Source organism: Notamacropus eugenii, chromosome 2, assembly GCF_028372415.1.
Source record: "Notamacropus eugenii isolate mMacEug1 chromosome 2, mMacEug1.pri_v2, whole genome shotgun sequence".
In the NCBI taxonomy this organism is placed as follows: domain Eukaryota; kingdom Metazoa; phylum Chordata; class Mammalia; order Diprotodontia; family Macropodidae; genus Notamacropus; species Notamacropus eugenii.
In genome coordinates, this window is record NC_092873.1 from 402,446,604 (window position 1) to 402,473,480 (window position 26,877).

At 38.0% G+C, this 26,877-nt stretch overlaps 1 protein-coding gene across 1 annotated transcript in view; it reads right to left on the reverse strand.

Moving 5' to 3' along the window:
* The window catches only part of OPN3 (opsin 3), a 59,949-nt gene extending 33,438 nt beyond the window's left edge, over positions 1–26,511 (reverse strand). The window contains exon 1 of the mRNA XM_072647584.1: positions 25,951–26,511. Within this exon, the coding sequence (XP_072503685.1) occupies positions 25,951–26,338 (388 nt within the window). The 5' untranslated portion in view covers positions 26,339–26,511. The remainder of the gene's footprint in view (positions 1–25,950) is intronic.
* Between the last annotated feature and the right edge of the window lie 366 nt (positions 26,512–26,877).

Consider the following 26,877-nt stretch of genomic DNA (forward strand, 5'->3'; position numbering starts at 1 on the left):
CCCATGGACAGTACTGGTGTGGTATGGTCCATGGGGGTCTCAAAGAGTCAAGCATGACTCAAAAACAATAACAACATATAGTGTTCACTATATGCTAAGTAATTTATAATTAATATCTCATTTGATCCTCACAACAACTCTATTAGGTGGTGCTATTAGTAGGTGCTATTATTATCTCCATTTTACAGATGAGGAAACTGAGGCAATAAAGATGGAATCAAAGGTCCAACACAAATCAAAATAGTCATAGCATCACTCTTTTTGGTAGCTAAGAACTAGAAACAAAGAGGTTTAAATTGCTTGGGGGATGGCTGAAAAATTTTTTGACATATGATTTTAATTGTATGGTAATATAATCATATATTAAAAAAATTGCAAATATGAGGAATTTAGAGAAATATGGAAAGGTTTGTATGATATGACAGCTCTCAAAATAAGCAGAACCAAGAGAACTATATATACAATGAAAACAGTGAAATGAATAAATGAAAAGATAACTAAAAGAAAACTGAACTCTTACTATTAGAAAAACCAGTGAAAGTCCTAGAGTAGAGATGATTCTTCTTCTGCAAAGAGGATGGAGATCCCTAGGACAGAATATTATTCATCAATCAATTAACATTTATTAAGTACCTACTATGTGTCAGGCACTGTGATAAGTGCTAGGGATACAAAAGGAGGCAAAAGACTCCTGCTCTCAAATAGCTTACAATCTAATAGTTAAAAGAGGTGTCTTTATTAGATTTTTTTGCTTACTGGCTTTTCTTTGTCAGAAGGGAAGGTCTTGCAGAGGAGGCTGTAATGTAAATACAAATTTCAATGTATAGAAATACAAAAAGGATCAATGAAATGTTTAAAACAGATTCAGTTGAGTTTCTTCTGAAATCATGGGAAATATAATTTAAACAATGCTAATGAAAAAATGGAGTGGAGAATATGAGTCCATGTTCATGTATGAGGACTGCTCATTAAAATATGGTCTAAGTCTCTTCAGCATAGAATCATCAAAATTGGAAGGGGCCTTAGAATTCATTTATCTATATTTCTGTCCACTACATATGTTCTTTCTATGACATCCCTGACATGTTCAGCTTCTGCTTGAATGCCATTAATGGTAAGAAGATCAGTATTTCCTTTCAGCACATTATAGTTGTCAATAGGTATAGTTTTTATAAAGTTCTTTCCTATATTGAGTCAAAACCTGCTTTCTAATTACGATTTATTTATCCTATACTCATATTCTGGAGCTATCTACATGATAGCATTTCAAATATTTAATGAAAGTTATCAGATTCCTTGTAGGTCTTCTCTTCTGCAGACTAAACATAACCACTTACTTCAGCTGGTCCTTATCATAATACAGGTTCCAAAAATGTTTTTTCATTCTCTTTTAGATGTACAATGAATTGTCACTTCTCAATTCTGGAACCCAGAGTTGAACACAACAGTTCAATTGTGAACAATAAAGTGGAATTATTGCTTCATAAGATATGGATATCATACTTCTACTAATGCAGCCAATGATTGCCCTTTTTGTTAGCACTCTACACTTTTGCCACATATTAAGGCCTATAGTTAATCAAACCACTTTCCCTGAATCTTTCTCATATGGCAAGCCATACCGTCATCCTGTTTTTGTGACGCTGATATAAAGTGCTTTACAAACCTTAAAGCATTATGTAAAAGCTATTATTGATATTATTAATCTAAACCTCAATGCAAGTTTTTAATTTATCCATACTAAATTCTAATCTGTTGGTTTCAGATCAGTAACTGGGCTGAGGAGATAACTGAATCTAGACTGTGTAGTTGTTTGTTTCATTTTAGCTATCTCTCTCAATTTGGGGTGACTTGCGAATTTCTTCTTCTAAACATCTGAGAATATGATGAATGTTGAATAGAATATTCCATTGCCAGGACCTCAGCCATTTTCCTCATGATGAGAAAAATCATCATCCCTACTAGATCTTGGACAGAGCTACCATTGCCTGCTGGGAATGGTAAGAGTAGCATCCTTGTGAATCCTTGTGATTCAGCTGCCCAAGTAAAGACTACCTTCCTCTGCTACTACTCCCTCATCTAGAGCTACTTTAATTCTGCTCCCTCCTGGACCCCATCACACATTACCTTTACCTTTCCTTTTGCCATCTGACAAAAGGGAGAATCCACATTTTCCCAGACCAGTATGAGTGAATCATGGATTCATCTAATTATCTTTTGAACAGATCTGAGTTCTTCCTCTCAGAATCAGCCCAACACTTCAAAATTTGCCTGAATAACCTATGGGGGCTGATTTCTGAATGAAGAAGTAGAAAAGGGGAAAAACTATGGTCCTAATTCAATAATTAGTTGTTGTTGTGTTCGTCCTTCGTTGCCGAAGAAATGATGACATGACTTGCACTTGACTTTGTTTTGAGTGAGGAGGGCTGTGCAGGTCACCAGCCTCACTTCTCCTCCAGAGCCATCTGGATCCAGTGACCAGATATTCATCAAGATGGCTGGAATATCACTTTCATTTAAAGGGGCTGGTGGGAAAATTTAGAACTCAAAAGTTTAAAAAAAATGCTAAAAATAAATGAATTTTTAAAAATACCATTTCTCTATCTATAAGGTCTAATCAACACATACCCCACCTGTTAAGGCTGAGATTCATTTTTTTTCAGCACAGGTATATATTTGTTTTTAGCTGCTAGGCTAAAACTTAATGCATAGATCAATTAGGGTCAGCATAACAGTGACCTAATAACCTAAATGGTAATTCATGGATAGGTATTTTCTTCAAGTTATTAAATAGAAGAGAGAAATAATCATTTCTCTCAATATTTTGCCAAAAACAAACACAAATAGAAGCAAATCCAATGTGAACTTCCTCTTCTCTCTAAACACCTCATATAATCTTCCTTTTGAAGATTAGAGAGACTGGATCACAATCAACCCCTCTTAATTCACTGGCTTCTCTGCAGCCTATAGAAATGCCCATATCTTTCCTATCCTTAAAAACAAAGCAAACAAAAGAACAACTTTAGCTTAACTAAATCCCTCAAGCTATAATCCTCTATTTCTCTCTCTCCTTTCACTGTCCAATTCCTGGACAAAGATGTCTACATTCAAAGCCTTCACTTCTTCACCTCTCACTTATTTCCCAGTCCCTTGTAATATGGCTTTTGACCTCACCATTTAACGGAATTGTTCTCTCCAATTATACCAGTGAGTTTTTTTTCTTCAGTAATCATCACTCAGTCTCTATCTTTTGACTCATTGATTTTACTCCTCCTGGACACTCTCTTCTCATGGGTTTTTGGGATACTGCTGTCTCCTGGTTATCCTTCTTCCTGTTTTATCACTCTTTCTTGGTCTTCCTGGTTGGATTATTAATCAAACAACAAGAATTTATTAAGCATAAGCTATATGCCGGGTACTCTGCTACGGGGATACGTAGACCAAAATGAAACAGTCCCTGCCCTCAGACTTGAGGAGGATGGAAGTAATGGCACCTGAGGCAGTCATGGAAGACACCCTGAAGGAGGTGGTACATTAGCTAAACCCTGAAGGAAGAGAAGGATTATGAGGGGCAGACATGAGGAAAGACTGAACATGAGGCATGGAGGTTGCTTGTGCAAAAGTACAGACATGAGTGATAAAGAATGGTTTGAAGAACAGCTACTAATCAGATTTCTCTGGAACACAGTGTTTGAATGGGATTAAATGTGAAATAAAGCTGGAAAGATACACTGGAACCAGATTGTGGAAGGTCTTAAATATTAGGCTGAGAAGTTTACATTTTATCCTAGAGGAAAAAGGAAGCCACTGAGGGCTTTTAAGTCGGGAAGGGATGCAGTGACATTAGCAGCTATGGCTTAGAAAGCTCACGAGGTACCTCAAAGGTCCCTCTAATCCTTTGAAACCCTTTTTCATTGTCAACAAATTGTGCTTTGTCTTTGTAAGGGATCTCTCCTTCACCATTGTCCAACCTCTGTTTCCAGAGGACTTTGCATCCCTGATCAACCTCTCTCTCTTACATTGGATGCATCCCCTTTCTTTTTGAAGCTCATTCTGCCACATTTTACAGACGAAGAGATTGAGGAAAAAAGGTTAAGAGAAAAATTCAAATTCATACTTCTGGAACACCAGAGGAAAGAGACATTTGAATAAAGCATAGAGTCTTCCTTTCCACCCTTGTTCTTCTAATGTAGCTGAGCTGAGGAGGACATAGCCTCAAATAATATTTCTCGTAAGCCTGGCACAGCTGGTACTTTATGATCAATATTTGCTTGTGGGATTATCTTTATGAGACATTTTGTGCTATGGGAATGTAAGTGGTTACTTTCTCTTTACACAGAAAGGCAGTTGTTTCTATTTGGTGAGCTGTAGCCAAAGGCTGTGTGGATACAAAATTATGTTTTGAACTAATGGCCATCTTGAGAGGCAATCCTAAAAATTCAGGCCCAAAAAGACATCCTTTGAGGCTTGAGTTGTCTAAATAGTTTAAGCTTTGCTAGCATACTGCAAAGTGCATTGGACTTGAAGTCAGGAGATAAGGGTTTGTCTACAAGGTCTGCCAGTGACTAGCTGTGTTTTAATTAATTGGCAAGTCACAATAACACTCTGTCTTGGTTTCTTCAACTACAAGTTAATAATAAACTGTATGGTATTGTCCTGGGAGACATACTTTGTAAACTTTCAATAACTGTAGGAAAGTGTAATTAATAATATATTATTAACAATAATTCATAATACTCATAACAATTCCATGTGTTGATTTTGCAGTGTAGACACCATCAACATATTCTGTCTGAAGTACTACTGTCATGGGGGGAATTTAACCAATAAATAAAATGAGGCCATTTCTCTAGGCATGATAGCATTCATTAATAAGGGCTTGCAATCTATTAACAAAGGACACATCAACAGTGTGCCTCTAGTTGTACCAAAGATTCAGAGTGAGAGCTAGCAGGGTCTTTTATACCTATGTGTGTCTTCCTTCCAATTCACTTGATTGTACTATCACTGGGAACAGCCTTGGCAATCCCAGTTGGTGGATATTTTAATGAGGAGATAGGCTAAGAGTTCTCAGCTCTTTCCTATTACTTCATCTTTGAGAGGGAGGAAAGACAGCTGGGAAAAGTAGGCTAGCCCTCAGATGTGGTTGATTAAGCTCCTCCGAAGGAATGCAAGTTGCTAGCATCTTAATCAGAAAAAGATAACCATCTCAATCAGGTTTTCACCAGCTCATTCTCCCCTTTGTGGACCAGGTCACCCCAAACTTTAATAAAGGGAGCAAGGTCAAAGTTCATTCTCCCCGGGGGAAGATCTAACTCAAACTGGATCCTATTTATAGAAGAAACAGAAGCCAGAGTCCCATTTGGTTGGGGCCTAGCACAAATTAGTTAAAGAACAGATGCCTTGGGTACTAGGAGTGTTCACATTACCCGGTCAGGCCCTTTAGAGACCACCTGGCCTTTTCAGAAGTAGGGTCTTAACAAAAATAGGATGAAAAAGAATGAATCATAAATAAATAAATAACTGGCTATTAATACAATAGCATAATATTAGTTTCCCTCAACTCCACTGAGCACATAAATTTTTTTGGTCTACTTTCATTAGATGTTTTCATCATTAACACCCATCTGTACAATATCTCATGGAGAATGTGCAGCTGGTCTGTCTCACTGATGTATGAACCACCAACAAATGTAATTGTGGATACCATCCAATTATGGGTGGTTTATCAAGTCCTGTAGTGGCTTGTCTAGGGGCAGATGGAGTATAATTTTGTTGATGTCACAAAACTATAGGCAATTAGATTAAATTGCCATGTATATTTGGGAAATACGTTAAAATGCATTATTGACACTGGCCATGATGTAATTACTTTCCTCAGTGTCTCCTAACTGCACAGACTCAAAGTATAGCTTTGTAAATTTATGGTGAACAAAGACTATAATAATAGCTAGCATTCATATGGCATTTTAAAGTTTGTGAAGAATATAATTATCATCTCATTTTATCTTTATAGCAACCTTGCAAGGTAGGTACTATTATTATTTCTCTTTCACAGATGAGGAAACTGAGGCAGTCAGCGATTAAATGATTTCACCCACGATTACACAGCTAGTAAAGGTTGGAAGTCATATTTAAACTCAGGTCTTTTAGGCAAGGAGGTGCCACAATGGATATAGTGCTGGGAAACTAAGGCAGTCAGTGATTAAGTGATTTTGCCCAGGGTTACAGAGATATTAAAGGCTGGAATATGGATTTGAACTCAGGTCTTTTGGGCAATGAGGTGGCACAATGGACAGAGTGCTGGGACTGAAGTGAGGAAGACTCATTTTCTTGAGTTCAAATCCAGCCTGACACTTACTAGCTGTGTGACCCTGGGCAAGTCACTTAACCCTGTTTGCTTCAGTTTCCTCATCTGGAAAATGAGCTGGAGGAGGCAATGGCAAATCACTCCAGTATCTTTGCCAAGAAAACTCCAAATGGAGTCAGACACGATGGAAACAACTGAACCACAAGAAAAAAAGAACTTCCTGGCTCTAGGTTAGCACTTTAGTCACAGCATCACCTAGCTGCTTATAAAAAGAAAACCATAAAACTATAAATCTACATCTAACAATTAGATCAAGACAAAAATCTATCTAATTGTCTTTTTTTGAAGTTTGAGGGAATTCAATTCAAACATTGCATAGAATTTGAAAGGGACTTCAGCGATCATTTAATCCAATGCATTCATTTTACTGATGAAGAATATGAGGCCTGGGGAAATAAAGTAACTCACACAGGATCACACAGTTAAGTGGTAACAGAGCCAAGGCTAGAATCCAGGTCTCTTGGCTCCCAGTTCCAGGCAAACAAGTTTAGTTTGCAGAATTGTATTAAACCATGAATGAATTCAAATTTCACAAACATTTATGAACACCTACTATGTGTCAGGTGATGGGAATACAAAAACAATGTAAGAATCCCTGCTCTTAAGTAAGTGGAGCAGTGCTGGGAAAAACAACAAATACTGTCATAAATAAACACAAAATAAATTTGAGAGAGAGAATACTAATAATTAATTGGAGTTGAGAAAGACCTAGTACAGGAAGTGGAAACTGACCTGTGCTTTGAAGGAAGCAAGGGATTTTATGTGGCACAAATGAGTTGTAGGCGGAACCACTATTTCAAAGAATTGTAGGCAGGAAATAAATTACTCACTATATTAAATTTGGACATCTGACAAATTAAAGTCTTCTTTTAATATCAAAGCTATATAGTTGAACCCATTCTTCTAATATATATATATAGATATATACATATACATATATACACATACAGGTGTGTATGTGTATATATGTGTGTGTATACATACATATCCCAAACTCTACTAGTAGACAAAAGAGCAAAGGAGAGAAAAGTGGAATGGAAAAAACTTCACCTAAGTATTTTTTTCTCTAAGAAATCAATAGTACCATAGATGATAAATTCATTTGTAAATTCTTGTGGAGAGAGTAGTATCATCTTATTAAGTGTATGTTTGCCCTTTGTTGCTGAAGAAGACCATGCCATCAGAGAAATGATGACATCACTCACACTTGACTTTGTTTTGAGTGAGGGAGGGCTGTGCAGGTCACCAGCCTCACTTCTCCTCCAAAGCCATCTGAATCCAGTGACCAGATATTCATCAGGATGACTGGAGATGACCCAGGATGAGGCAATTGGGGTTAAGTGACTTGCCCAAGGTCACACAGATAGTGAGTGTCAAGTGTCTGAGGTGAGATTTGAATTCAGGTCCTCCTGACTCCTGCACTGATGCTTTATCCCTCCTAGCTGGCCCACCTTATTAAGCAGTGAAAAGCAGAAGGAATTTTTTTTTTTTTAAGTCTAAAGGAAGCTTTGCATGAGATCTCAAAACAGGAATCCCAGGGGCACGTAACAGGAAAACTGCAATCAGAATTCTGGGTTCAATTTATGCTCCTGACATTGGCTACCTGTATGACTTTAGGTAAATCACTTAACTTCTCTAATTCTCAGTTTCTTTATCCACAAAATAAGGGAGTTGGGCTAGGTGACCTTTATCATTCCTCCTTTAACTTACTTTGAGCATTGATCTTTAGTATCCTCAAAATTATGCCATTTCTAGCAAAGACCTCCCTTGTGTATACTTGTCCTATCCAGCTGCTTTTACCGTATTTATTCTCTGTGCTATCATTTTCACTTCATCCAGAGCACATTCAAGATGATGGCATATCGTGGCTCCATTGTCCTCAATGGTAAAAAGTTTGTTATGAAAATCTTTTTAAGTCATAAAAATCTTTTAAAGTCATCTATTTGTTAGCCTCCTTTTGATTTTCCTCTTAAATGACCCTGGGATACCTTGTTTGGTGAGATTTCATGCAAAGCTTTCTTTAGACTTTTTTTTTTAATTCCTTCTACTTTTCACTACTTAATAAGGTAATACTACTGTATCTGGAAGATTTTACAAACGAGTTAATTGTCTAAACCTGTGTCGTCCTTGGCTTCCAAATCTTTCCACTTAACTAAATCAAGTTTTTGCTGACTAATACGGTTTTTAGGATAACTTGGTCCCCTTTATTATGATAAGTTATTCATAACAGTAAAAAATTGTACATGAAATTATCATAAGTAGTATTGCTTTCCTTTCTTCCATATGTAACTTATTCAAGTATGTCAAGTGAGAGTTATTTAAATTACATGCAATATTTTTCTCATTTTTAGTCTCCTAATTTTGTATTAATTTTTATCTTGGTTCTAAATTGTTGGTTCATCTGCAGATACATTGTTGATTCAGGAATTATTCCCATATTCCCAAATGGGCTTATTTATTCTCTATTAAAAGTAGGATGAAAAAGAATAGATCACAAATAAATAACTGAGTGTTAATATAATGGCATAATATTAATCAATTTTTTGTGATGTTATTTAAGATGGTCAGCCCCTTCCAATTCTTCTTCTTAAAAGCATTAATGTTATACAGATACAAGATTTCTCTATAGTCTTTTTTCCAAAATGTTTTCAACTATATTTTCCAATATGTTTTCCCCCATCCTCACTTAGTTCAAGCTTTGCATTAAAGTCACCGAGTATCAAAGTGTATGTCAATTTATTTTGTAGAGTCTTATCTTTATAGGATCTCTGTGTCTCTGATTCTCTGTCTCTCAATAACAAAGACAATAACAATAATTTTGTATTATTATATTGAGTTACCCAAGGCCCCACATCTAGTAAAGAACAGAGCCAGCAGACATATCTAAGGCTCTGTCTTCAAATCTGATGCTTTCTATTATTCTCTGCCTCTTTATCTCTCTACTTTTTTCTCCCTTTCTTCTCTTTCTCTCTTTTGTGTGTGTGTGTGTGTGTGTGTGTGTGTGTGTGTGTGTGTGGTATGGATGCATGATATGCAACTATTTTCATGGTGATCTTCCAAACATTTTTCAAGAGCTCTCTAATGAGAATAAAAATCTCATGAAATTATTTTCTTCTTGCCTTTGGGTGCGTAATAAGGCCAACCCTCTCCATTCCTATGCTTGCTTCTCCACAGAGAATCTATAAGTCATTCTTCCACTTAATTGCAACTTCGTTTTGTCTTCTGGTTTTGTTTATAGTAAGAATGTCATGATTTAGGTCCTCCAGTCATGTGACTATTTGTGGGTCATTAGACAAGAATCGCACACAGAGAGTACCATTAGTTAAGTGAATATTTAGAGACGGTCTAAAAACTGATTCTTAATACTCTCTGCCCCCTTTTCTGCCCCTCTGCCCAATCAATGCAGATGTGGAAAAAGAAGGAGGGGGCAGTGCTACAAAAGAGTAAAGTTTCTTTTGCATTTTCCTTTGATTCCAGTATTGCAAACCATTTTCTTCACGTTAGATTAAAAAAAAATGAATAATGCTAAATATGAGATGAACTTAAGGGACAAAAAAGTAAAGTCAAACACAAACAGAAATGTAACTTCCAAGAACAACAGTCTGTTTTTAAAAGTATCTAACAAGGTATCTATCACTGTTTCCTCTGTGTTCATATTTCTTTCCAAATAACACCTAGAAATTTATTGTCTTCACTCACACACACACACACAAAAAAAGTATACATCATCCTGCAGTTCTAAATAATTTTGCATCAAAGAGTCCTAGCCCCAAAGTCCACCTTCTTCTTTCTTTGACATAGGCTTATTTTTAATTCATGCTACTAGTGTTTAGTGTGCTTGATGGTTAAATATATTATTTAGTGTCTGAAAAATGCCAGACATCCATGACCATGAGAAGCTAAATCACAGGCAGTGGGACTAATGTGAGGAATAAATATATAAAATGATTAACTAGTCTTTTTCTTTTTTTTAAGGAACTGAGATGTGGGAGATGTACACACACAGGCATGTGTACCTATGTGTGTGTATACATACACATATATGTATATATGTATACGTGTATATATTTATGTATATGTGTATATATGATTATGCGTTTATTTATGTGTATATATATATATATGCACATATATAGGTTTTAGAAAATTTCTCTTCAGATGTGGAAAGAGTATAAATGAGAGATCATCCATTGAAAATGTTCCCACATAATACCTCCCCCATCATAGTTGCATTTTGACATACCACACATACTATTCACAATTTTATTTACGTAATCCACTTTTTGGGTTATTTTCTTGTGTTCCATTGTTTCAGAAGATAAGACTCCTTAAGTGTTCACATCACAAGGTACTTGTAGTAGAGTGGAAAGAATACTGGATTTGGAATCAGAGCCTTGGGTTTGAGTACTAGCTCTCCTCTTTAACTGTGGGGCACTGAGTAACTCACTAATTAATAATATGTATATAGCACTTTAAGTTTTGCAGGTGCTTTCTACATGTTATCTCACTTCACTTTCAGGACAACTCTGTGAGATAAGTGCAGTGACTTGCTCGGAGTCACACCCCCTAGTAAGTATCTGAGGCAGGATTCTAATTCAGGTCTTCTAGACTCCAAGTCCAATACTCAATCTAATATGTCACCTTTTTTTAACAATAAAAGCAGGATAATATTTGCACTGCTGTGAACAATGATATACATTAAGTGCAATGCCCCCCCGGTGGCAAATTTGTGGGACAACAGCCCAACAGTAAAAAGATGGAGGCCTTTGGAGGTACAGTATCTATGTTTGAGGCCCAAGCTCTGACCATTACTGGCTGTGTGATGGGCTAGGCATTTAACTTCTTTCAATCTCATTTCCTTCATCTGTAAAATGAAGGTGTTGGATTAAATGCTCTATTAGTTTCCTTCCCTATGTCATAGACAAAAATTACAAAGAATGGACAAGCAAGGATGGGTTTTAATCTATACTGCTGAATCTGCATTCATAAAAATCATGGATCCGTTTGAGAACTGGTTATGAGGCTTTCATACATTTTCATATAAATCCCTTGAAATATTGCAATAACCTCAGCAAGGTTACTACAGTAACCATGTGCCCATTGTACATAGAAGAAAGCTATCAGTTAAATCCATTGACTATAGTCCTGCCTCATGGCAGCTCAAGGAGGGAACCTTGTAAGTACAGGTGCCACCAACCAATCATGCCCCCCAAAAAGAGAGTTCTTATATATCTGTAGGCAGAAAAGTAGGGAGAAAGGTAAAAAAATAAAGTGATCCCCTCAATTAACATACCATCTGGAAAATAATCTATTGTATAATAGAAAAGCTTTCTCTATCATAGATAATTTTGTAATAAAACAGAAACATTGAAAGAGGCAAATAAAAGGTTGGTTTGTCTGTTTTCATTTGCTCATAAGTATTGAACATGACTGGCTTTATTTATTAACAAGACAGAAATACTTTGGAAGGTAGCTTCTATTTGCCTCTGGTAAATAGTGCCGACCCTAGACAAAACTATAAAGCACTGAAGCTTATTTTCAAAGTTTACTGACATTTTCTTTGCTGTTTGCTTCCCCATTTCATTCCTCCCCTTGCTTCAAGCCCACAGTGCTTACAGCTTTGTCATGGCTCAAAAGAGTAGGATTTGATTTAATTTACATTTGTTGATTGATTGACTGATAACATTTTAGTGTGAATGAACATCAAGTATCTGTCCTTGGGTAAATTTAACCAACATTCCCCACTAGAAGGAATTGGTAATATTTAGGCTGCAGAAGACTGTGTGCCCTCTTTCTTCTATGTCTATCATTACATATTTGAAGAACTATTCAAAGGAAGGATTAAATTTATTCTATTTAAGCCCAAAGATGGGGACAAAGACTAGTGGCTATAAATTACGCAAAAACAGCTTCTGATTTAATGTAATAAACTACTAACAATTAGGTATCTTCAAAAGTCAAAACAGAAAGTGGATTCCAATGGCTGAATCCTTTGTTGGAGATACTATATAATTAACGCGTGCTTCAGGTAAGGCTTAGACCAGATTACTTCTAAGGTCCCTTTCAACTCTTCTTGAATTTTTTGCAATTTAAGTCTCATCTCTAATTATGGAACAAAAGGCATAAACTCTGGTTCAAGAAATTTCAGGTACCAGCAAGCCAAGAGACAACATGGTGGATAAATTAGGATAGCCCTGGAGTCAGGAACACTAAAGATTGGAATTGCACCTCAGACACTTGCTAGCTATGTGATTTACTAAGTAAATTGTGTGACTTCTTTGAACCTCAATTTCCTGACTGTAAAATGGGTATCATAACAACATGCCTCCCAAGTCTATAAAGAACTTAGTAAACATTGAAAAGCAATCTAAATGTGAGCTAAAGAAATATATTTGGTTGACAGATGGTCAAATACATATTTAATGAATGACGTACATTCCAGAGCTCAGTTCCTAAAAATATAAATATATAAAACAACCTTTGACCATTTAAAATCAAACCAAGGTAGTACATATACTATGGTAGACAAACCTGATTTTAGGAGGTTCCCTCTCTGAATTTTTTAGGATAATGGAGACAGGGGCAAGATGTCACCTTTCAGCCTCCACACACCTCAGGTCCTGTCTGAGTACTGGTCCCCCAGTCAGCCCCTTCCCTCTGAGTCTTCTCTTTCCTCTCTGGTCCTGTTTGATCACCAGCTGGGGTACTATGCCCATTTTTTTCTAAAACTATTCAGTCTATCCCCTTCCTTTTACTTCATGACTTCCACATTAAAATTATACATTTTCTGATATAATTTTAGTTAGTAGTTAATGATAATTTTCTATGATAGCCCCTCCTCATCTGACATCTTGAGACATTTGTCTTCCTCCCACAGTGTTCCTAACATTGTTAATTTCCAATGATGGTATCCTTATAATGCATCTTTTATGTTAGCATAGTAAACAGAACTTTAAACTTGGAGTGAGAAGTGAATTCTAGTTTCAGCCAAATCATTAACTAGCTATGTGATGCTACTACTCTGGTTTTAGTTTCTTCATTTGCAAAATGGAGATCACTGACCCTCAGAGTTGGAAGGGGCCCAGGTGCTCTCTGATCTAACCAGTACTTGAATAGGAATCCTCTTTAAAATAGTTCTAACAACTGTCTATCTGATCTCTGCTTGAAGGTATCCAATCATGAAGGACCCCCTATAGAATCTCATTCCACAAGGTTAGGAGGGTCCGCCTTCTCCTCTAAGTTTGTGGAATGGCCAATCTGAAACAGCTCTCCTCTTAAAGGGAGAGAATTTTGATTCCCTGTCATAGTTCTTAACTCTGTAGCAAGCATCCTCTTCCTCCTCCACCTCCTTCTTCTTCTCTAAATTTTTCTCTAGAGCAAGTTTCCACAGTAAATTTCTAGATACCAACTTCCTTTCTGAGTTTTCCCTTCAAATGAATCTCTAATTTAGCTCTTATTTTCTGAGCTGCTTAACTTGCTAACTGACCCTTTTTATAATAGAAGCCTCTCTTAACAAGCTCTACTCATTTCAATTAACTCCTACCTCTCAAGCTGGTGGATAATTTTGCAAGTCAGCTCTGTAAAGTTCCAGGCTTAATATGACACAGAACAAGAAATATATATAAGAAATTAACCATTTTAACAATCAGATTTATTTTATTTTTTATATTTCCTATTTTTGACAATTTAAATTTTATTTATTTCTTATTTTGACAATTAGGTTTTTTATTTTTGTAAACAGATTTCTTCACTTGCTCAGACTTCAATGCATCCACCTGAATTCAAAGAAGTCAATCAATTCAGTCAGTTCAATGAACAAGTCATTTACAATGTATTGTATTGTATTGTAAAATAAAGCCAGACAATTTACTGATTTCTTTCCCCCTTTTATTTTTTAATTCACTTTTCCATCAATTTTTTGGGGGGTGGAGGGTGGTTCATATAGACTCAATCTCAAAGAATAGAGAAAATCCAAGAAGGCAGTAGTGGTAAAGCCATAGTGGTAGCCATAGTGGTAAAGATCTGCAAAAATCATCTTAGATTTTATCAAGCTCTTGATGGCCTCTGAGTAAGATCAATAGTAAATGCATAAAACCTCACCTTCCTCTGAGCAGAGCTCCTAATTATGGGGCCCTCATTCAATTTTATTTCAATCAACAAGCAGTTATTAAGATCCTACTATGTGCTAAATACCATGTTAGGCACCATAGACCCAAATATTCACTGACCTCTAGTAACTGACTTTCCATTGTGTCACCAGACACAGATTTTTAAAAATATAAATGCAGACAATGTCAAGGTAAGGTAATTTTGGGGTGGAGGGAGAGTCCTAACAAATTAGAGGAGGGAATCAGGAAAGGCCTCGTGATGACATTTGAACTGAACTGTGATGGGGGTTAGAAATTCTAAAAAAGAGGTAAAGAAGGAGAACCTTCCAAGCATGGGATACATACAGTCTGTTCAAAGATAGGGAGGGAAGGGATGGAATGTTATATATGGGAAAAAATAGGTCAGTTTAGCTAGAACAGCAGTGGCATGGGGGAAGGCAGAGGGGAATGTGAAATCAGACTAGAAAGAGAGGTTGGAACAAAATTAGGAAGTGCATTAAATGCCAAGCAGAACACTATATATTTGATTCCAGAGGCACTGGGAGGCTACTAAAGCTTCTTTAGTAAGGAATAATTAAAAATATGCAACAGTAAAATTGAATTCATGGAATTAAGAAAAATGGGTCATGTTTAATATTATTTTTTATAACAGATTGTGTGACAGTTATCAATACCATATCCATAAAGGCAGCAAATGAACATCCTAAAGAGAATAATAAAAGTAGTTTCTCACTCACTTCTAATTAACTACACAACAAGGTTTTAATGACTACAAAATGCTTTTTTTCCCTTTTTCGAGCACATTCGTAATTTCAAAAACAAAAACAAGCCAACAGTTCCAAACTTAACTACAGATTATGAAATGATCCTAAGATGGGAGGAGGCAGGTGGGGTGAATCAGGCAATCAACAATAAATTAAGAAAAACAGTAAAGTGAAATTCGATAATCAAGATGCCATTGTTTAATGCTGATGATACAAGGCATGTCAATGAAATAAAGCTTTTTTTATATGACCCAAAGCTTATGTTTGACATTATTATGACTCCAAATGGTGCCACAGGTTTTATGGGTCACCATATAACTTGGTGATTGATGATGCATGGGCTAGAGTTGTAAAGGACATGGTATGGTTTCATAAAGGGAAGAGGACCCAGGATAATCTTAGTGATGATAGAAGGAAATACTAAAATCAAAATGAAGAGAGAGTGAACATAGGAGCCTCAAAGAATAGATTAAGTGCCCAGAACCAAAGAAAGGGAGGTTTTTATTAACTGAATCTTGGGGATTTCACTTGACAGGAATATGGTGTTGAACTGAGATTGTGAGGCTTTAAACTATAACCAAGAGAGGAAAGGGCCTGCCTGGCTTCTCCAGTGAGAAACTGAGAGAAAGGAAGAACAAATTGGGCCAGGCTTTGGAAGTAGGATTTATTAAACATCTATGATGTGCCAAGCACTGTGCTAGGCTAGGGACACAGAGGCAAAAGTGATATAATCTTTGTACGTAAAGAGTTTACAATCTAGACGGGTGAAAGAATGTATATAAATTGGTACATACAAAATTGATGAAAAAAATACGAAGCACTTTTGGGTGCAGCATGTTCGGGGTTGGGGGGAAGGATAGAGAGGAGCTTCTTTTGGAAAGTAGTTTTTAAGCGGAGCCTGAAAAGAAATTAGAGATTCTAAGAGGCAGAGCTGAGGAAGGTGAACATTCCAGATATGGAGGAATTGCAATCAATAAATATTTCAATCATTTCTAAAGCTCCAACTATTTACTAGGTAGGCACTGTGTTAAGAACAAATGAACGGAGAGAGAGATTGGAGCGGTGTGTATGAGGAACAGTGAGAAGGGCATTTTGGCTGGATTTTATCGTGAAGTGGGCTGATGTAAAATGAGGCTGAAAAAGTAGGTTATTACCAGGTCGTGAGAAGCTTTAAATGCTAGAGTTTTTATTTAATCTTTGAAATTATAAAGAGCCACTGGAATTTTTTGAGTAGGGAATGACATGATACGATCTATGCATTTAGGAATATCACTTTGGTAGCTGTGAATTGTAGATGAACTGAACTGGGGTGACACCCAAGGCAAGGAAAGCAATTATCTTACTACTTTAATAGTCCCAGAAAGAGATGAACAGGGACTGTACTGAGATGGTGGTTATGTGAGGGGAGAGACGGGGACTGCTGTGAGATATATTGTGTAGGCAGAAAAAGGAAGATTTGGCAACTGACTGGGCTATCAATCTGGCATGAGTGAGAGGGAGGAATCAAGGGTTACAAACCTGGATGACTAAAGGAAATAGAAATGGGAAAATTCAGAAGCTAGGAGAGTTTGAAGGGAGAGATAATGAGTTCTGCTTTGGACAGGATGAGTCTGAGATTCCTATCTGATGTCTAGTTAAAAAACGTCAAAGGGCAATGAAAGAAAAAGAAAGAGAAAGGAAAAAAGTTCAGAATAGCACCACTGTCACTGGGGTGGGAAAGAAAGAAGAAGGTGAGAGAAATGATTCTTTTTCCCTTTTATTAATAACCAATTAATGTTTAGGGATCTACGTTTTTTCCCCTTTTTATTTCCTAGTTCTCTGCTAGGTAGAAGCAGCCTCTAAAAGACAGGGTTGATAAGGAGATTGGGTGAACAATTTCTACAATCTTAGTTGAGGCCCCACCCAACTGGGAGTTAAGTGGTTGGGTAGAGGTAGATCCCTTTCTCTAGACTGCCCCAGGTTGGGGTGATTTGGGTAGAGATGAGTAAGTGACCTAATCAAAGTCACTTCCTCATTAGAGTAAGCCCACCTCTCATTATAATATTCATTCTTTCCTTAATTGTTAACCAATCAGAGTTGATTTCTGCCTATTAGAAACTCTTCCAAGGGTATTTAAACTTTCAACGGGCCCCCAAAGTTCACCTTTGGCTTATGAAAGTCAATGACCATCATTTTATTATTTGCTAGCCATAATGGATAAATTGATATTAACTTCCCAGAAACTATGTCTCTTGGACTTTTCATTCATCACAGAGGAAAGAAAGGAAACATTTATTAAATGTCTACTATATGCCAGGCACTGTGCTAACCACTTTACAAATAGTATCTCATTTGATCCTTGCAATAACCCTGGGTACTAAATGCTATTATTATCCCTATTTTACAGAGGAGAAAACGGAGGCAGACAGAGGTGAAGTAATTTTGCCCAGCTAATAAAAATCTGAGGTCATATTTGAACTCAAGTCTTCCTGACTCCAGGTCCAGTGCTCTATTCACTCAGCCACCTAGGTGCCTCTATTAGATCAGAAGGCAAAGCATGAAGAATACAAGACCATATTATCACCTAGAACACTGTTCTAAGTGCTGGAGAGAGATTCAAAGTTTAAACAAGAAATTGTTCTAGTCTTTAAATAATTGACAGCCTAGGAATGAGAAAACATCAACCTGGATAGCTTTCTCAATATTTAAAGGATCTGTAATCTCATCCCTGAGAATATCGCTGTCACCAATACAGATTACAATTCCTCTCTGCACCTTGGGAGATAATCTTTGAGCGTGTCTGTGACCAAAAAGTCTATTACTGCAGCAGACTGGTGATGAGCCTCTCTGAATTTAGGTTGGCTCTTGCTACAGTCTCTCACTAGGCCTTTATTTGAAACCTTTCCAGGTTGGAAATATCTGTCAAGGCCTGAGTTTTGCTGACACAGCTTTTTAGATTTTGGGAGACCTCTATGGCACCCTGAGGCACTACAGTATGATTTTCCTGGATTTATAGTCTAGTAGGGGGACAAAACACCAACCTAGAAAAGCTATCATCTATAATGCTACATAAGCCCATTGGGAAGTTACCGAACAAAGTGGCATATGAGGTCCAAGTGGGGGAAGTCATTCCCAACTGGGGGTACAGTTGAGGGCTCCTTGGAAGAGGTAGCATTTGCATTTAGCTTTAGAGCCTTGGGAGGGATTTAATGGGTAAAAAAAGAGGATAGTAGTCATAGGGACTGGTGTCAGTACAGAGATAGTAGATAGGTAGAAAAGAAAGGACAAGAGGCTTGTTTTGAAACTGAGGAGACAAGAACAAGTTTGCAGGCAGATAGGAAGGTGTCACTGGCAAGGGAAACATTGAAGATGCATGCATGAGAGGGATGGAACAAGGTCCTGAAGAAAGCTGAAGTAAGGAGGCATAGTTAGAGGAATTAGCCTTAGGGAGTAAGTAGTATCTCCCCTTCTTCATACCTGGAGGAAAGGAAGGGCAATGACACTGAGAAGGTTTGAGGAACAAAGAGGAACTGAGGGAAAGTCACAAAGAATGCTCTTGATTTAAGCTGTAAAGTAGATTTTACATAATGAGCTGTAAGCAGAGCTGTGCAACAAAAGGAGAAAAGAAAACGTTTGGTACAGTTGCACTGGGGAATGCAATAAAAAATAGCTATAGGCACTGTAGAAAGACTTAAGGAAGCAACTGAGCTTATTTATCATTGACCTATGGTGAGTGAAATCAATTTAATCTCATGATTTTCTCCAGTAAGACTCAGCAGCCCTAGAGCTAGAGTGGAGAAATTAGATGGTGAGAGTTTTGGACTAGAATTTACAAGTTGAGAACAGAGGGGAAAGATATTTTAGAATAGAAGCTAGTGAAACATTGAAGTTTCATGGCATTCACATAAGTATGGATACAAGTGAAGCCAGTGGAGGTCAGGAAGACAGGAATAGATCAATGGATCAAAAATCACAATAAGGTTGAAAAATAACTTTAGTATGAATGAGAGAAGGGAGAGGTAGAGATTGTAAGTGGAAAGTAGAATTCCAAAGATCTAGATTTTGGAGGTAACACAATTCTGAGAGATATAGTCAAGTCTAAGTTATTTCAGAGGGTGGGTGAAATATGGTAGTGAGACGGAGGTGTTTTAAATTTAAAAGGTTGAGGAATCATGTGGTCAGTTTGGCAGGACACTGTCAATGTGATTTGAAATTGCTAAGGACAATGGCATGGGATGGAGAAGAGAAGAAGACTGTAAGCCAGGCATTAAAGTTACCATAAAAATGAAGAGGATGACCTGGAGGTTGGTAGATGACAGTCATGAAGATGGGGAGGAAGATAGCATCAACAGATTGATGGACCTCAAAGGACAACAGGTCATTGAGAGATAATGGTAGAAAAGAGATCTAGAAGATAAGAGGAAACAAGAAGTGTGCTCAGTACCCCTCATGGTCTTCGGAGTCATCCAGTATAGGAGAATGGATGGTCACAACTATAGACAGTTGCATGTAATGGAGGTGATCAAATGGAAGAACCATAAAAGCAAAGAGGTGTAAAAAAAATTGTTGAAATGTTCAAAAATATACAGGAGTTTGTTAACAATAAAGCGGAGTTTCCAAATAGAATAAGACAGTAGGCTTAGTGATAGGCAAACGAGGTTGGAATGGGATTAGGGAGGAAATGGAGGTGATATAAAAAATAGTGGTGAGTGGTAAGGAAGAAGTATTATGGGCAAGCCCATAGTTGTACATGCATAAGTAGGATTAGGGAGTCAGTACAGCAGCAGGTAGATTAGAGTGGCATGCCCTCACGATGGTTAGGTGGTGCAGTGGAAAGAGTGCTGGCCTTGAAGTGAGGAGGGCATGAATTCAAACTCCTTTTTCTGGCTATTAATTCCCTACATATATTATTTCCTCATGTTAGAATATAAGGGCAGCTAGGTGGTACAATGGATAGAGCACCAGGCCAGGAGACAGGAAGACTCATCTTCATGAGTTAAAATCTGGCCTCAGACACTTAGAAGTTGTGTGATCTTGGGCAAGTCCCCTGTTTGCCTCATTTTCCTCATCTGTAAAATGAATTGGAGAAGGAAAAGGCAAACCAGTCTAGTATCTTTGCCAAGAAAACTCCAAATAGGGTCAAGAAGAATCAAATATAACTGATCAATAAACAATAATAGATCATTCACCCCAGAGTCAAATAGAATTTAAGATGCTAGTATTTTCATATAAATCCATGAAGTTTTTCCTGAGATGTACTTTAACCTTTTCCTTCTCAGTGTCAGGAAATATAGTATGGCCATCACTATGAAAATACATATGCACCACTCTTCCTAGGACTTGGTTGAGGTGAAGCCCTATTGTAATAAAACTCACTCTTATGATATTAAAAATGATCTTAACATTATCTGAGTCATGGTGTCTAGCTTACCAACCATTACCCTTTTGTAATATGATTTTATCCTTGTGGGTCAGTAGCACAAAACATGATAGAATACCTCTAATCACATTAGAGAATGCAAAAACTGGACTGTTTTTCATTTCTGTGTTTCATCATAGTAGCAAATATAATAATATATTATTCTTGCATTTGTGACTGGAACTCTTCTCTGGAAGAAAATTCAAGAGTGAATACAATTGCAAACAATTATAAATGGAAGAGAAAAGTAATTTCATGAAATAGCAGTTTGCAGTTTGCTGGGACATGACTTAATTGTTAGTTGCACACCTATGCTAAAACCAATCATTATGACTCTTTTCACATTTCTTCTAATTGCCTGGAAATAAGAGTAGGTACTGCAGTGGATAGAGCACTAGGTTTGGCATCAGGAAGGCTCAGCTTCTTGAGTTCAAATCTGCCTCAGACACTTACTGGCTGTGTGACCCCAGGTAAGTCACTCAACTCCATTTGCTCATCTGTAAAATGAGCTGGAAAAGGAAATAGCAAATCATTCTAGTATCTTTTTACCAAGAAAACCTCCAATGGGGTCACGAAGAGTTGGACATGACTAAAAATTGACTAAGGGCAGATTTTAAATTATATTAGAAGACAACAAAAAAGTCATAAACCTTGTATTTAAAAATAATATTAGTGTTCCAATGCATAAAACAGACAAATTAAACAAGCAACAATTTGGAGATTTTTCATATCTGCAATGTCAATACAACTTTTTCTTTGTATATAAGTACTTGAACTAAAAAAAACCCAGTGCCTGATAAAAAAAAAAAAAAACAACAATTTGGAAAGGTGTTGAGGCCAGGTAATAGACTACATTTCTGTTGTCCAAGAACCATGCTACCTAGATTTGGAGAAGTTATGTGCAAGATGATGAATTTTTCTTCTATGTTATCATATAGAGACTAAGTCACAGAAAGGTTGCAATTTGTATTAGTGGAGAGAGGTCTCATCTCAATTAAATTATAATTCCTTAATGTTCTTAGGCTCATTTGCTTTGGGTCTGATCTTGTCTCAAAGCAGGATAACAGACCAAAATACTTCTTGTGATCTTTTCCAGCTTTATAAGAACCATGGATATGTCATTTCATTTGGACAATTTTCATTTGACTGGTCATTTCATTAAAAAAAAAAGATACCCCAAAGTTTCCTTATTTCAACAACCAGTATTTGCAAATGTTTGGCAGCTTTTAAAAATCTGTAAATTTGTGGAAGCAAAAGATGGGGTGTCAGTTGGATTGAAGAGTATGCTCATGTAGAATTCACTAGGGCATACTTTCCAGCTGTCATTATTCTTTGACCTTTAACATAGGCATGTTTGAGAGGATAGAGAAGACCTCAGAAGGTATTGTCAAAGATATAACCATCACCGACTTTGAGACTCAATGTCAACACAAGTCTTCGGGGTACCCTGTGCCTTAAGGCCGTCAGAAGTTTTACAGTATAACCCACTGCTCCGGACTCTAACCAGGATCACCCAACACACAGACACCCAAGTGAGAGGACTTTCCAAGGCCACACTGCTCTTTCAAACAAAGAGCTCTCTTATTCTACCTCCTGGCAACAAAGTAGGCTGTGCCATATGTGGGCCAATTGAGGAGCAGTGGGCCAGAAATCTGACTAGCTCTGCATTTAGAAACTGGCTAAAGGCAGCTTCAGAGAGGAAGAGAGAGGCAAGTGCTCTCATTAGGGCTACTGGCAACAGCTGCTGCCTTCCTGCCTGGCTTTGATGATTACTCTAACAATTGCTTCCCACATCTGTTCACTGGCCTTCTCCTAAGCACAACACACATAGACAAGAGTTCCCTTTTCTGTTCACTATCTCATAAGTGTGATATCAGAGAGTAGCTATCTGAGTCTTCCTTTCAGTCAATGGTAACCTTGCTAAAGTAGGAGAAAACAGGCAATTCTCCATACACTCAGACAAGTGTTGGCTAATTCAGTCAATTATTTCAACTGGTGTTTATACCAATTTGATTGGCTCTTGGAAAAAAAATGTTTAGTCAATTTACTTAAAATGGTCAATTTAATCATCTCATTTAAAACAATAATAATAAATCTCATTTATGAAGCACTTGAAACTTGCCAAAAATGTATTACTTACAACAGCCCTGCAAGGATATGTGTGTGTGTGTGTGTGTGTGTGTTATTATTATTCAAGTTGCAGGATAGACAGTCAATACATGAATGGGTAAAGGAATAAGTAAACAAATACTGAGCCTAGACTGCTTCGTTCTAATCCAGAAGAGCTAAGACCAGCTTCTGGGTTTCTAAAGCAAAATATCTCAATTCTGGTCATAAACTTAAATTAGAACATATACACATACACACACCATATAATATCTATATATATACATATACATGTGATATACACACAAATATGTATATATACACATACTATATGTGTGTGGATGTATGGAATATTTATATCCTCTAATTTAAGTTTATGACCAGAATTGAGAAATTTTAGTATTTGTCTGCTTATTCATTTATCTATTCATGTGTTGATTGTCCATCTCGTAGCTTGAATAATAAGAACATTGTACTAAGGACTACAGATTTAAAGTTGGAAGAGGCTTTAGGGATCACTCTAGTTCAATCCCTCATTTTATAGACAAGGACACTCCAGACTTGCCCTGACTCTCAAGTCAGAGCCTTTTCTGATACACCATGCTGCAGTGGCCAGAATATTGGTGCTGGAGTCAAGAAGATCCGAGTTCAAATCCAATCTGACACTAGCTGTGTGACCCTGAGCAAATCTCTTAACTTCAGTTTGTCTCAGTTTCCTCATCTATAAAAGGGTTACCATCATGGTATCTACCTTCTAGGGTGGTTGTGAGAGCAAAATGAGATCATATTTGTAAAATACTTTGTAAACATTACGGCACTATGTAAATGCTGTTGTTAAATTCCATTTCTAGGATTAAGCATTGCCTCTGACACTGATTGTACTGTAGCACAAGACTGTCAATACTGTAGATATATCAAGTTCCCCTTCCTTCCCTTACTCACCCTAATCTGCAAGCAAGGAGCACTGTTCCTGGGTTTTATCCCAAAGACAAAAATCCCAAGCTACTGCTAAGAATTCTTCTAGTTCCACCACCACCAGTGACTTGTCTGCAAATACTTTGGTAAGTCTTAGACTTCCCTGCTTCAATCTACCTCTTCTCCCTCACCCTTGCCCATTTAAATTTGGACGAAGGTGGCAGTCAAAAGCTTGACCCAAGTGCTCTTAAAAATAAGATAGGCTGAAGGTAAAATTATGCCCTCTGTTTTCACTATATCTGATTCTAACCTTGGGGTAGTCAGCTGGAAAAAGATTGGAGGAAGAAAGAAAATGTGGGAGTACTAGGAGAAACTAAATAATAATGATAAAGGTGGTAATGACAGCTAACATTTATATATGACTTACTATGTACCAGGCATTGTGCTAAATACTTTACAATTATTATCTCGCTTGATCTTCACAACAATCCTTGGAGTTCTGTGTTGTTACTATCCTCATTTTACAGATGAGGAAACTGAGGCAAACAGTTTAAGTGCCTTGCCCAGGGTCACGTAGCTTGTAAACACCTGAGGTCACATTTGAACACAGGTCTTCCTGACTCTGTCCCACGGTGCCCCCTAGCTGCCTGAGGAAGAATGTAAAGAAGGGCAGGTGATGATGATTGATGAAGCCCTCCAATAAATAGCCCCTTCCTCACTTAATTACATTCACTGAGTTGGAGTTTGAAATGAACCAGAAATAGTATAGCAATGACTGTGAAACTTCCATAGCAGCTAAAATGGTGGTAGCTCTGAGACATCCATTTTGACAGCCTTCACTCTTGGTGCCCTGGGTGGGAAGCAACATCACTATTCCCTAAAAGTCTAAAGACAACCAGACAATTATTGTTTATTACTCTAAGGAAGAAATATCTATGTGGGAATCTGTCTACATACTACCAATCTCTCAAGCTTCAATTATTTGTATAAATTAAATTATTTAGAATTTATTAAAAAATAAAACAGCCATCCATAATTCTATGACTGAAGTCAATCATGATTTAAAGTTAGGAATCCCAAGACACTTCTTCAGCTTTAAAAATAAAAGTATAACCAACAGTGGCTAAGTACTAGCACTGGAGGCTAGTATAAAAGAAAATAGCTTCCCATTATTTTTACATTCTTTGATATTCTACATCTGGCAACAATAACAGCAGCAGTGAATTGCCAGCACTACTTTAGAATATTAACAGCAGTCCTCCAAGGTAGAAAATGGACTCCAAAACCTGGAAATGCATATTTACATTTCTCTTATCACACAAAAATGCAATTCCCTTTCCAGCCTTAGTGAAATGATGCCTTCCTTCATTCAAAATAAAAAATCTCAATGGGATTTTTTTCTTTAAGGTTTAGCTGTATATGGAAATGTTCCATTGACATTTAAGTTCTCCTTCAAAGAAGTTCACTGTTTGCACAGGACCTGCACATCTGCATTGGGATCCTCTGACCTGTTCACCTAATCACTTTATAATTTCACTTTAGATTTTAATAATATGAAACTGACATAGAAGAAAGTAGAGCAAGAGTAGCCTATAATGCAGCTGGCAACAAGAGATCTGAATGTGTCTGACTCCTAAAGAACCAACTGGAGGTTTTATAATTGTTTTTTTTTCTTAGCAATATGAATCCATCACCTATTTCAGCATTTCCCCTCTAATTCTGGGGAAAGCACCATATGGGTTCATGCTCTCACCTCATCTTTTGTAGGTAAAATCACATTTTAAAAAATCTCTTAAATATTTGCATCCATCACTTTTTGGTTTTCAAAGATGCAAGACTGGATGAGTTAAATATATTGGAGAAGGCAAGGGGGCTGAGAGGGCAAAGAAATGAATTGATGAGTCTGCAGGGACTGTTAAGAGAAGTTTACAGATAAGAGCCAGAGAGTCTGGGAGTTGGAATGAATGAAATATTGCTGCTGAAGATTAAGGCAATAGCAGGGAGAAATATGAACGAGGTCATGGTCAGCTGAAGGGTGGGACATGAAGAGACTGGGTGAAATGAGGGCAAGTTGCATGTAGTCATGAAGCCCGAGGTCAAATGGAAAGGAAAACGCCAGGATGAGTGACTGTGAGGGCACGAGAATTGGAGTGATGGTGGCTAAGTAGGTGGGGAGGGGGGGACAAGCGGATGGTTTGATAGCTAAAGACAAGGAGATGGTCGAAAGGGAGGGAAAGGGAAGCTTGTAATGGAAAAAAAGGAGTGTTTTCTTCTTCCATTCCTACTCACCAAAGAGGCTGTTGCTAAACCCGTCCCATGCGCAGCCCACCGCGTCCCACACCCAGCCGCTCCTGAGGCAGGACACGAAGGTAAAGGTGACTCCGAACAGGGACACAAGCAGATCACTGAAACTGATGTTCACCAAGAGCAGATGGGTCGGGGTGCGGAGCCGCTGGAACTTATAGTAAAGGACGAGCACCAGCAAGTTGTTGCACAAACCCAGTAGCCCGATGGTGGCGATCAGCAGTGCTAGCAGCTCGTAAGTCCCGGGACTGAAAAGGGGCGCTGGACGAGGGCTCCCCTCCGGCCCGGGCTCCCCGGCAACCCCAGTGCCGCCGGCTCTGCCGCTGCCCCAGTAGCTGCCACCGCCGTCATCGCTACTGTTGCCTGAGTACATGGCTAGGAAGCGGGCTGCCCTGGAAGCGAGTGCTCAGCGCTCTGCGCTGCCAGCTGCTGCCAGCACCCTGGGCGCGGCTGCGGCTCCGACTCCGACTCGCGAGCGCACTGGGGCCATCGCTAGTCCGAGCAGCAGCAGCCGCCGGGGCCGCTCCCACGGGAGGCGCCAATGAGAGTGGGAGAAGAGGCAGGCAACCCACTCTCCCTCGATTTGGCTCAAGCCAGCCTTCCCTTCCCCCACTTCAACCCCCTCCGTGTGTGTGTGCGCGCGCTGCGCGTTTGCGAGTGAAGAAGGGATAAAAGGAGGAAAGAGAAAATATTTCAAAAACGTGGAAGGCACATCTCCCTTACACACTCCCTTCTCTTTCCCGAGGATATAAGGAAACATCCTACTGTGTTCCTGACACTTAGTAAGAGCTTAATAAATGCTCTCTGGTCATCTGTCATTTCTTTCTGTCTTACTCTATCATCTATGTCTATCCTTTATCAATTAGTTTTCTGTCTCTCATCTATCTATCTATCCATTTATCTGTCTGTCCG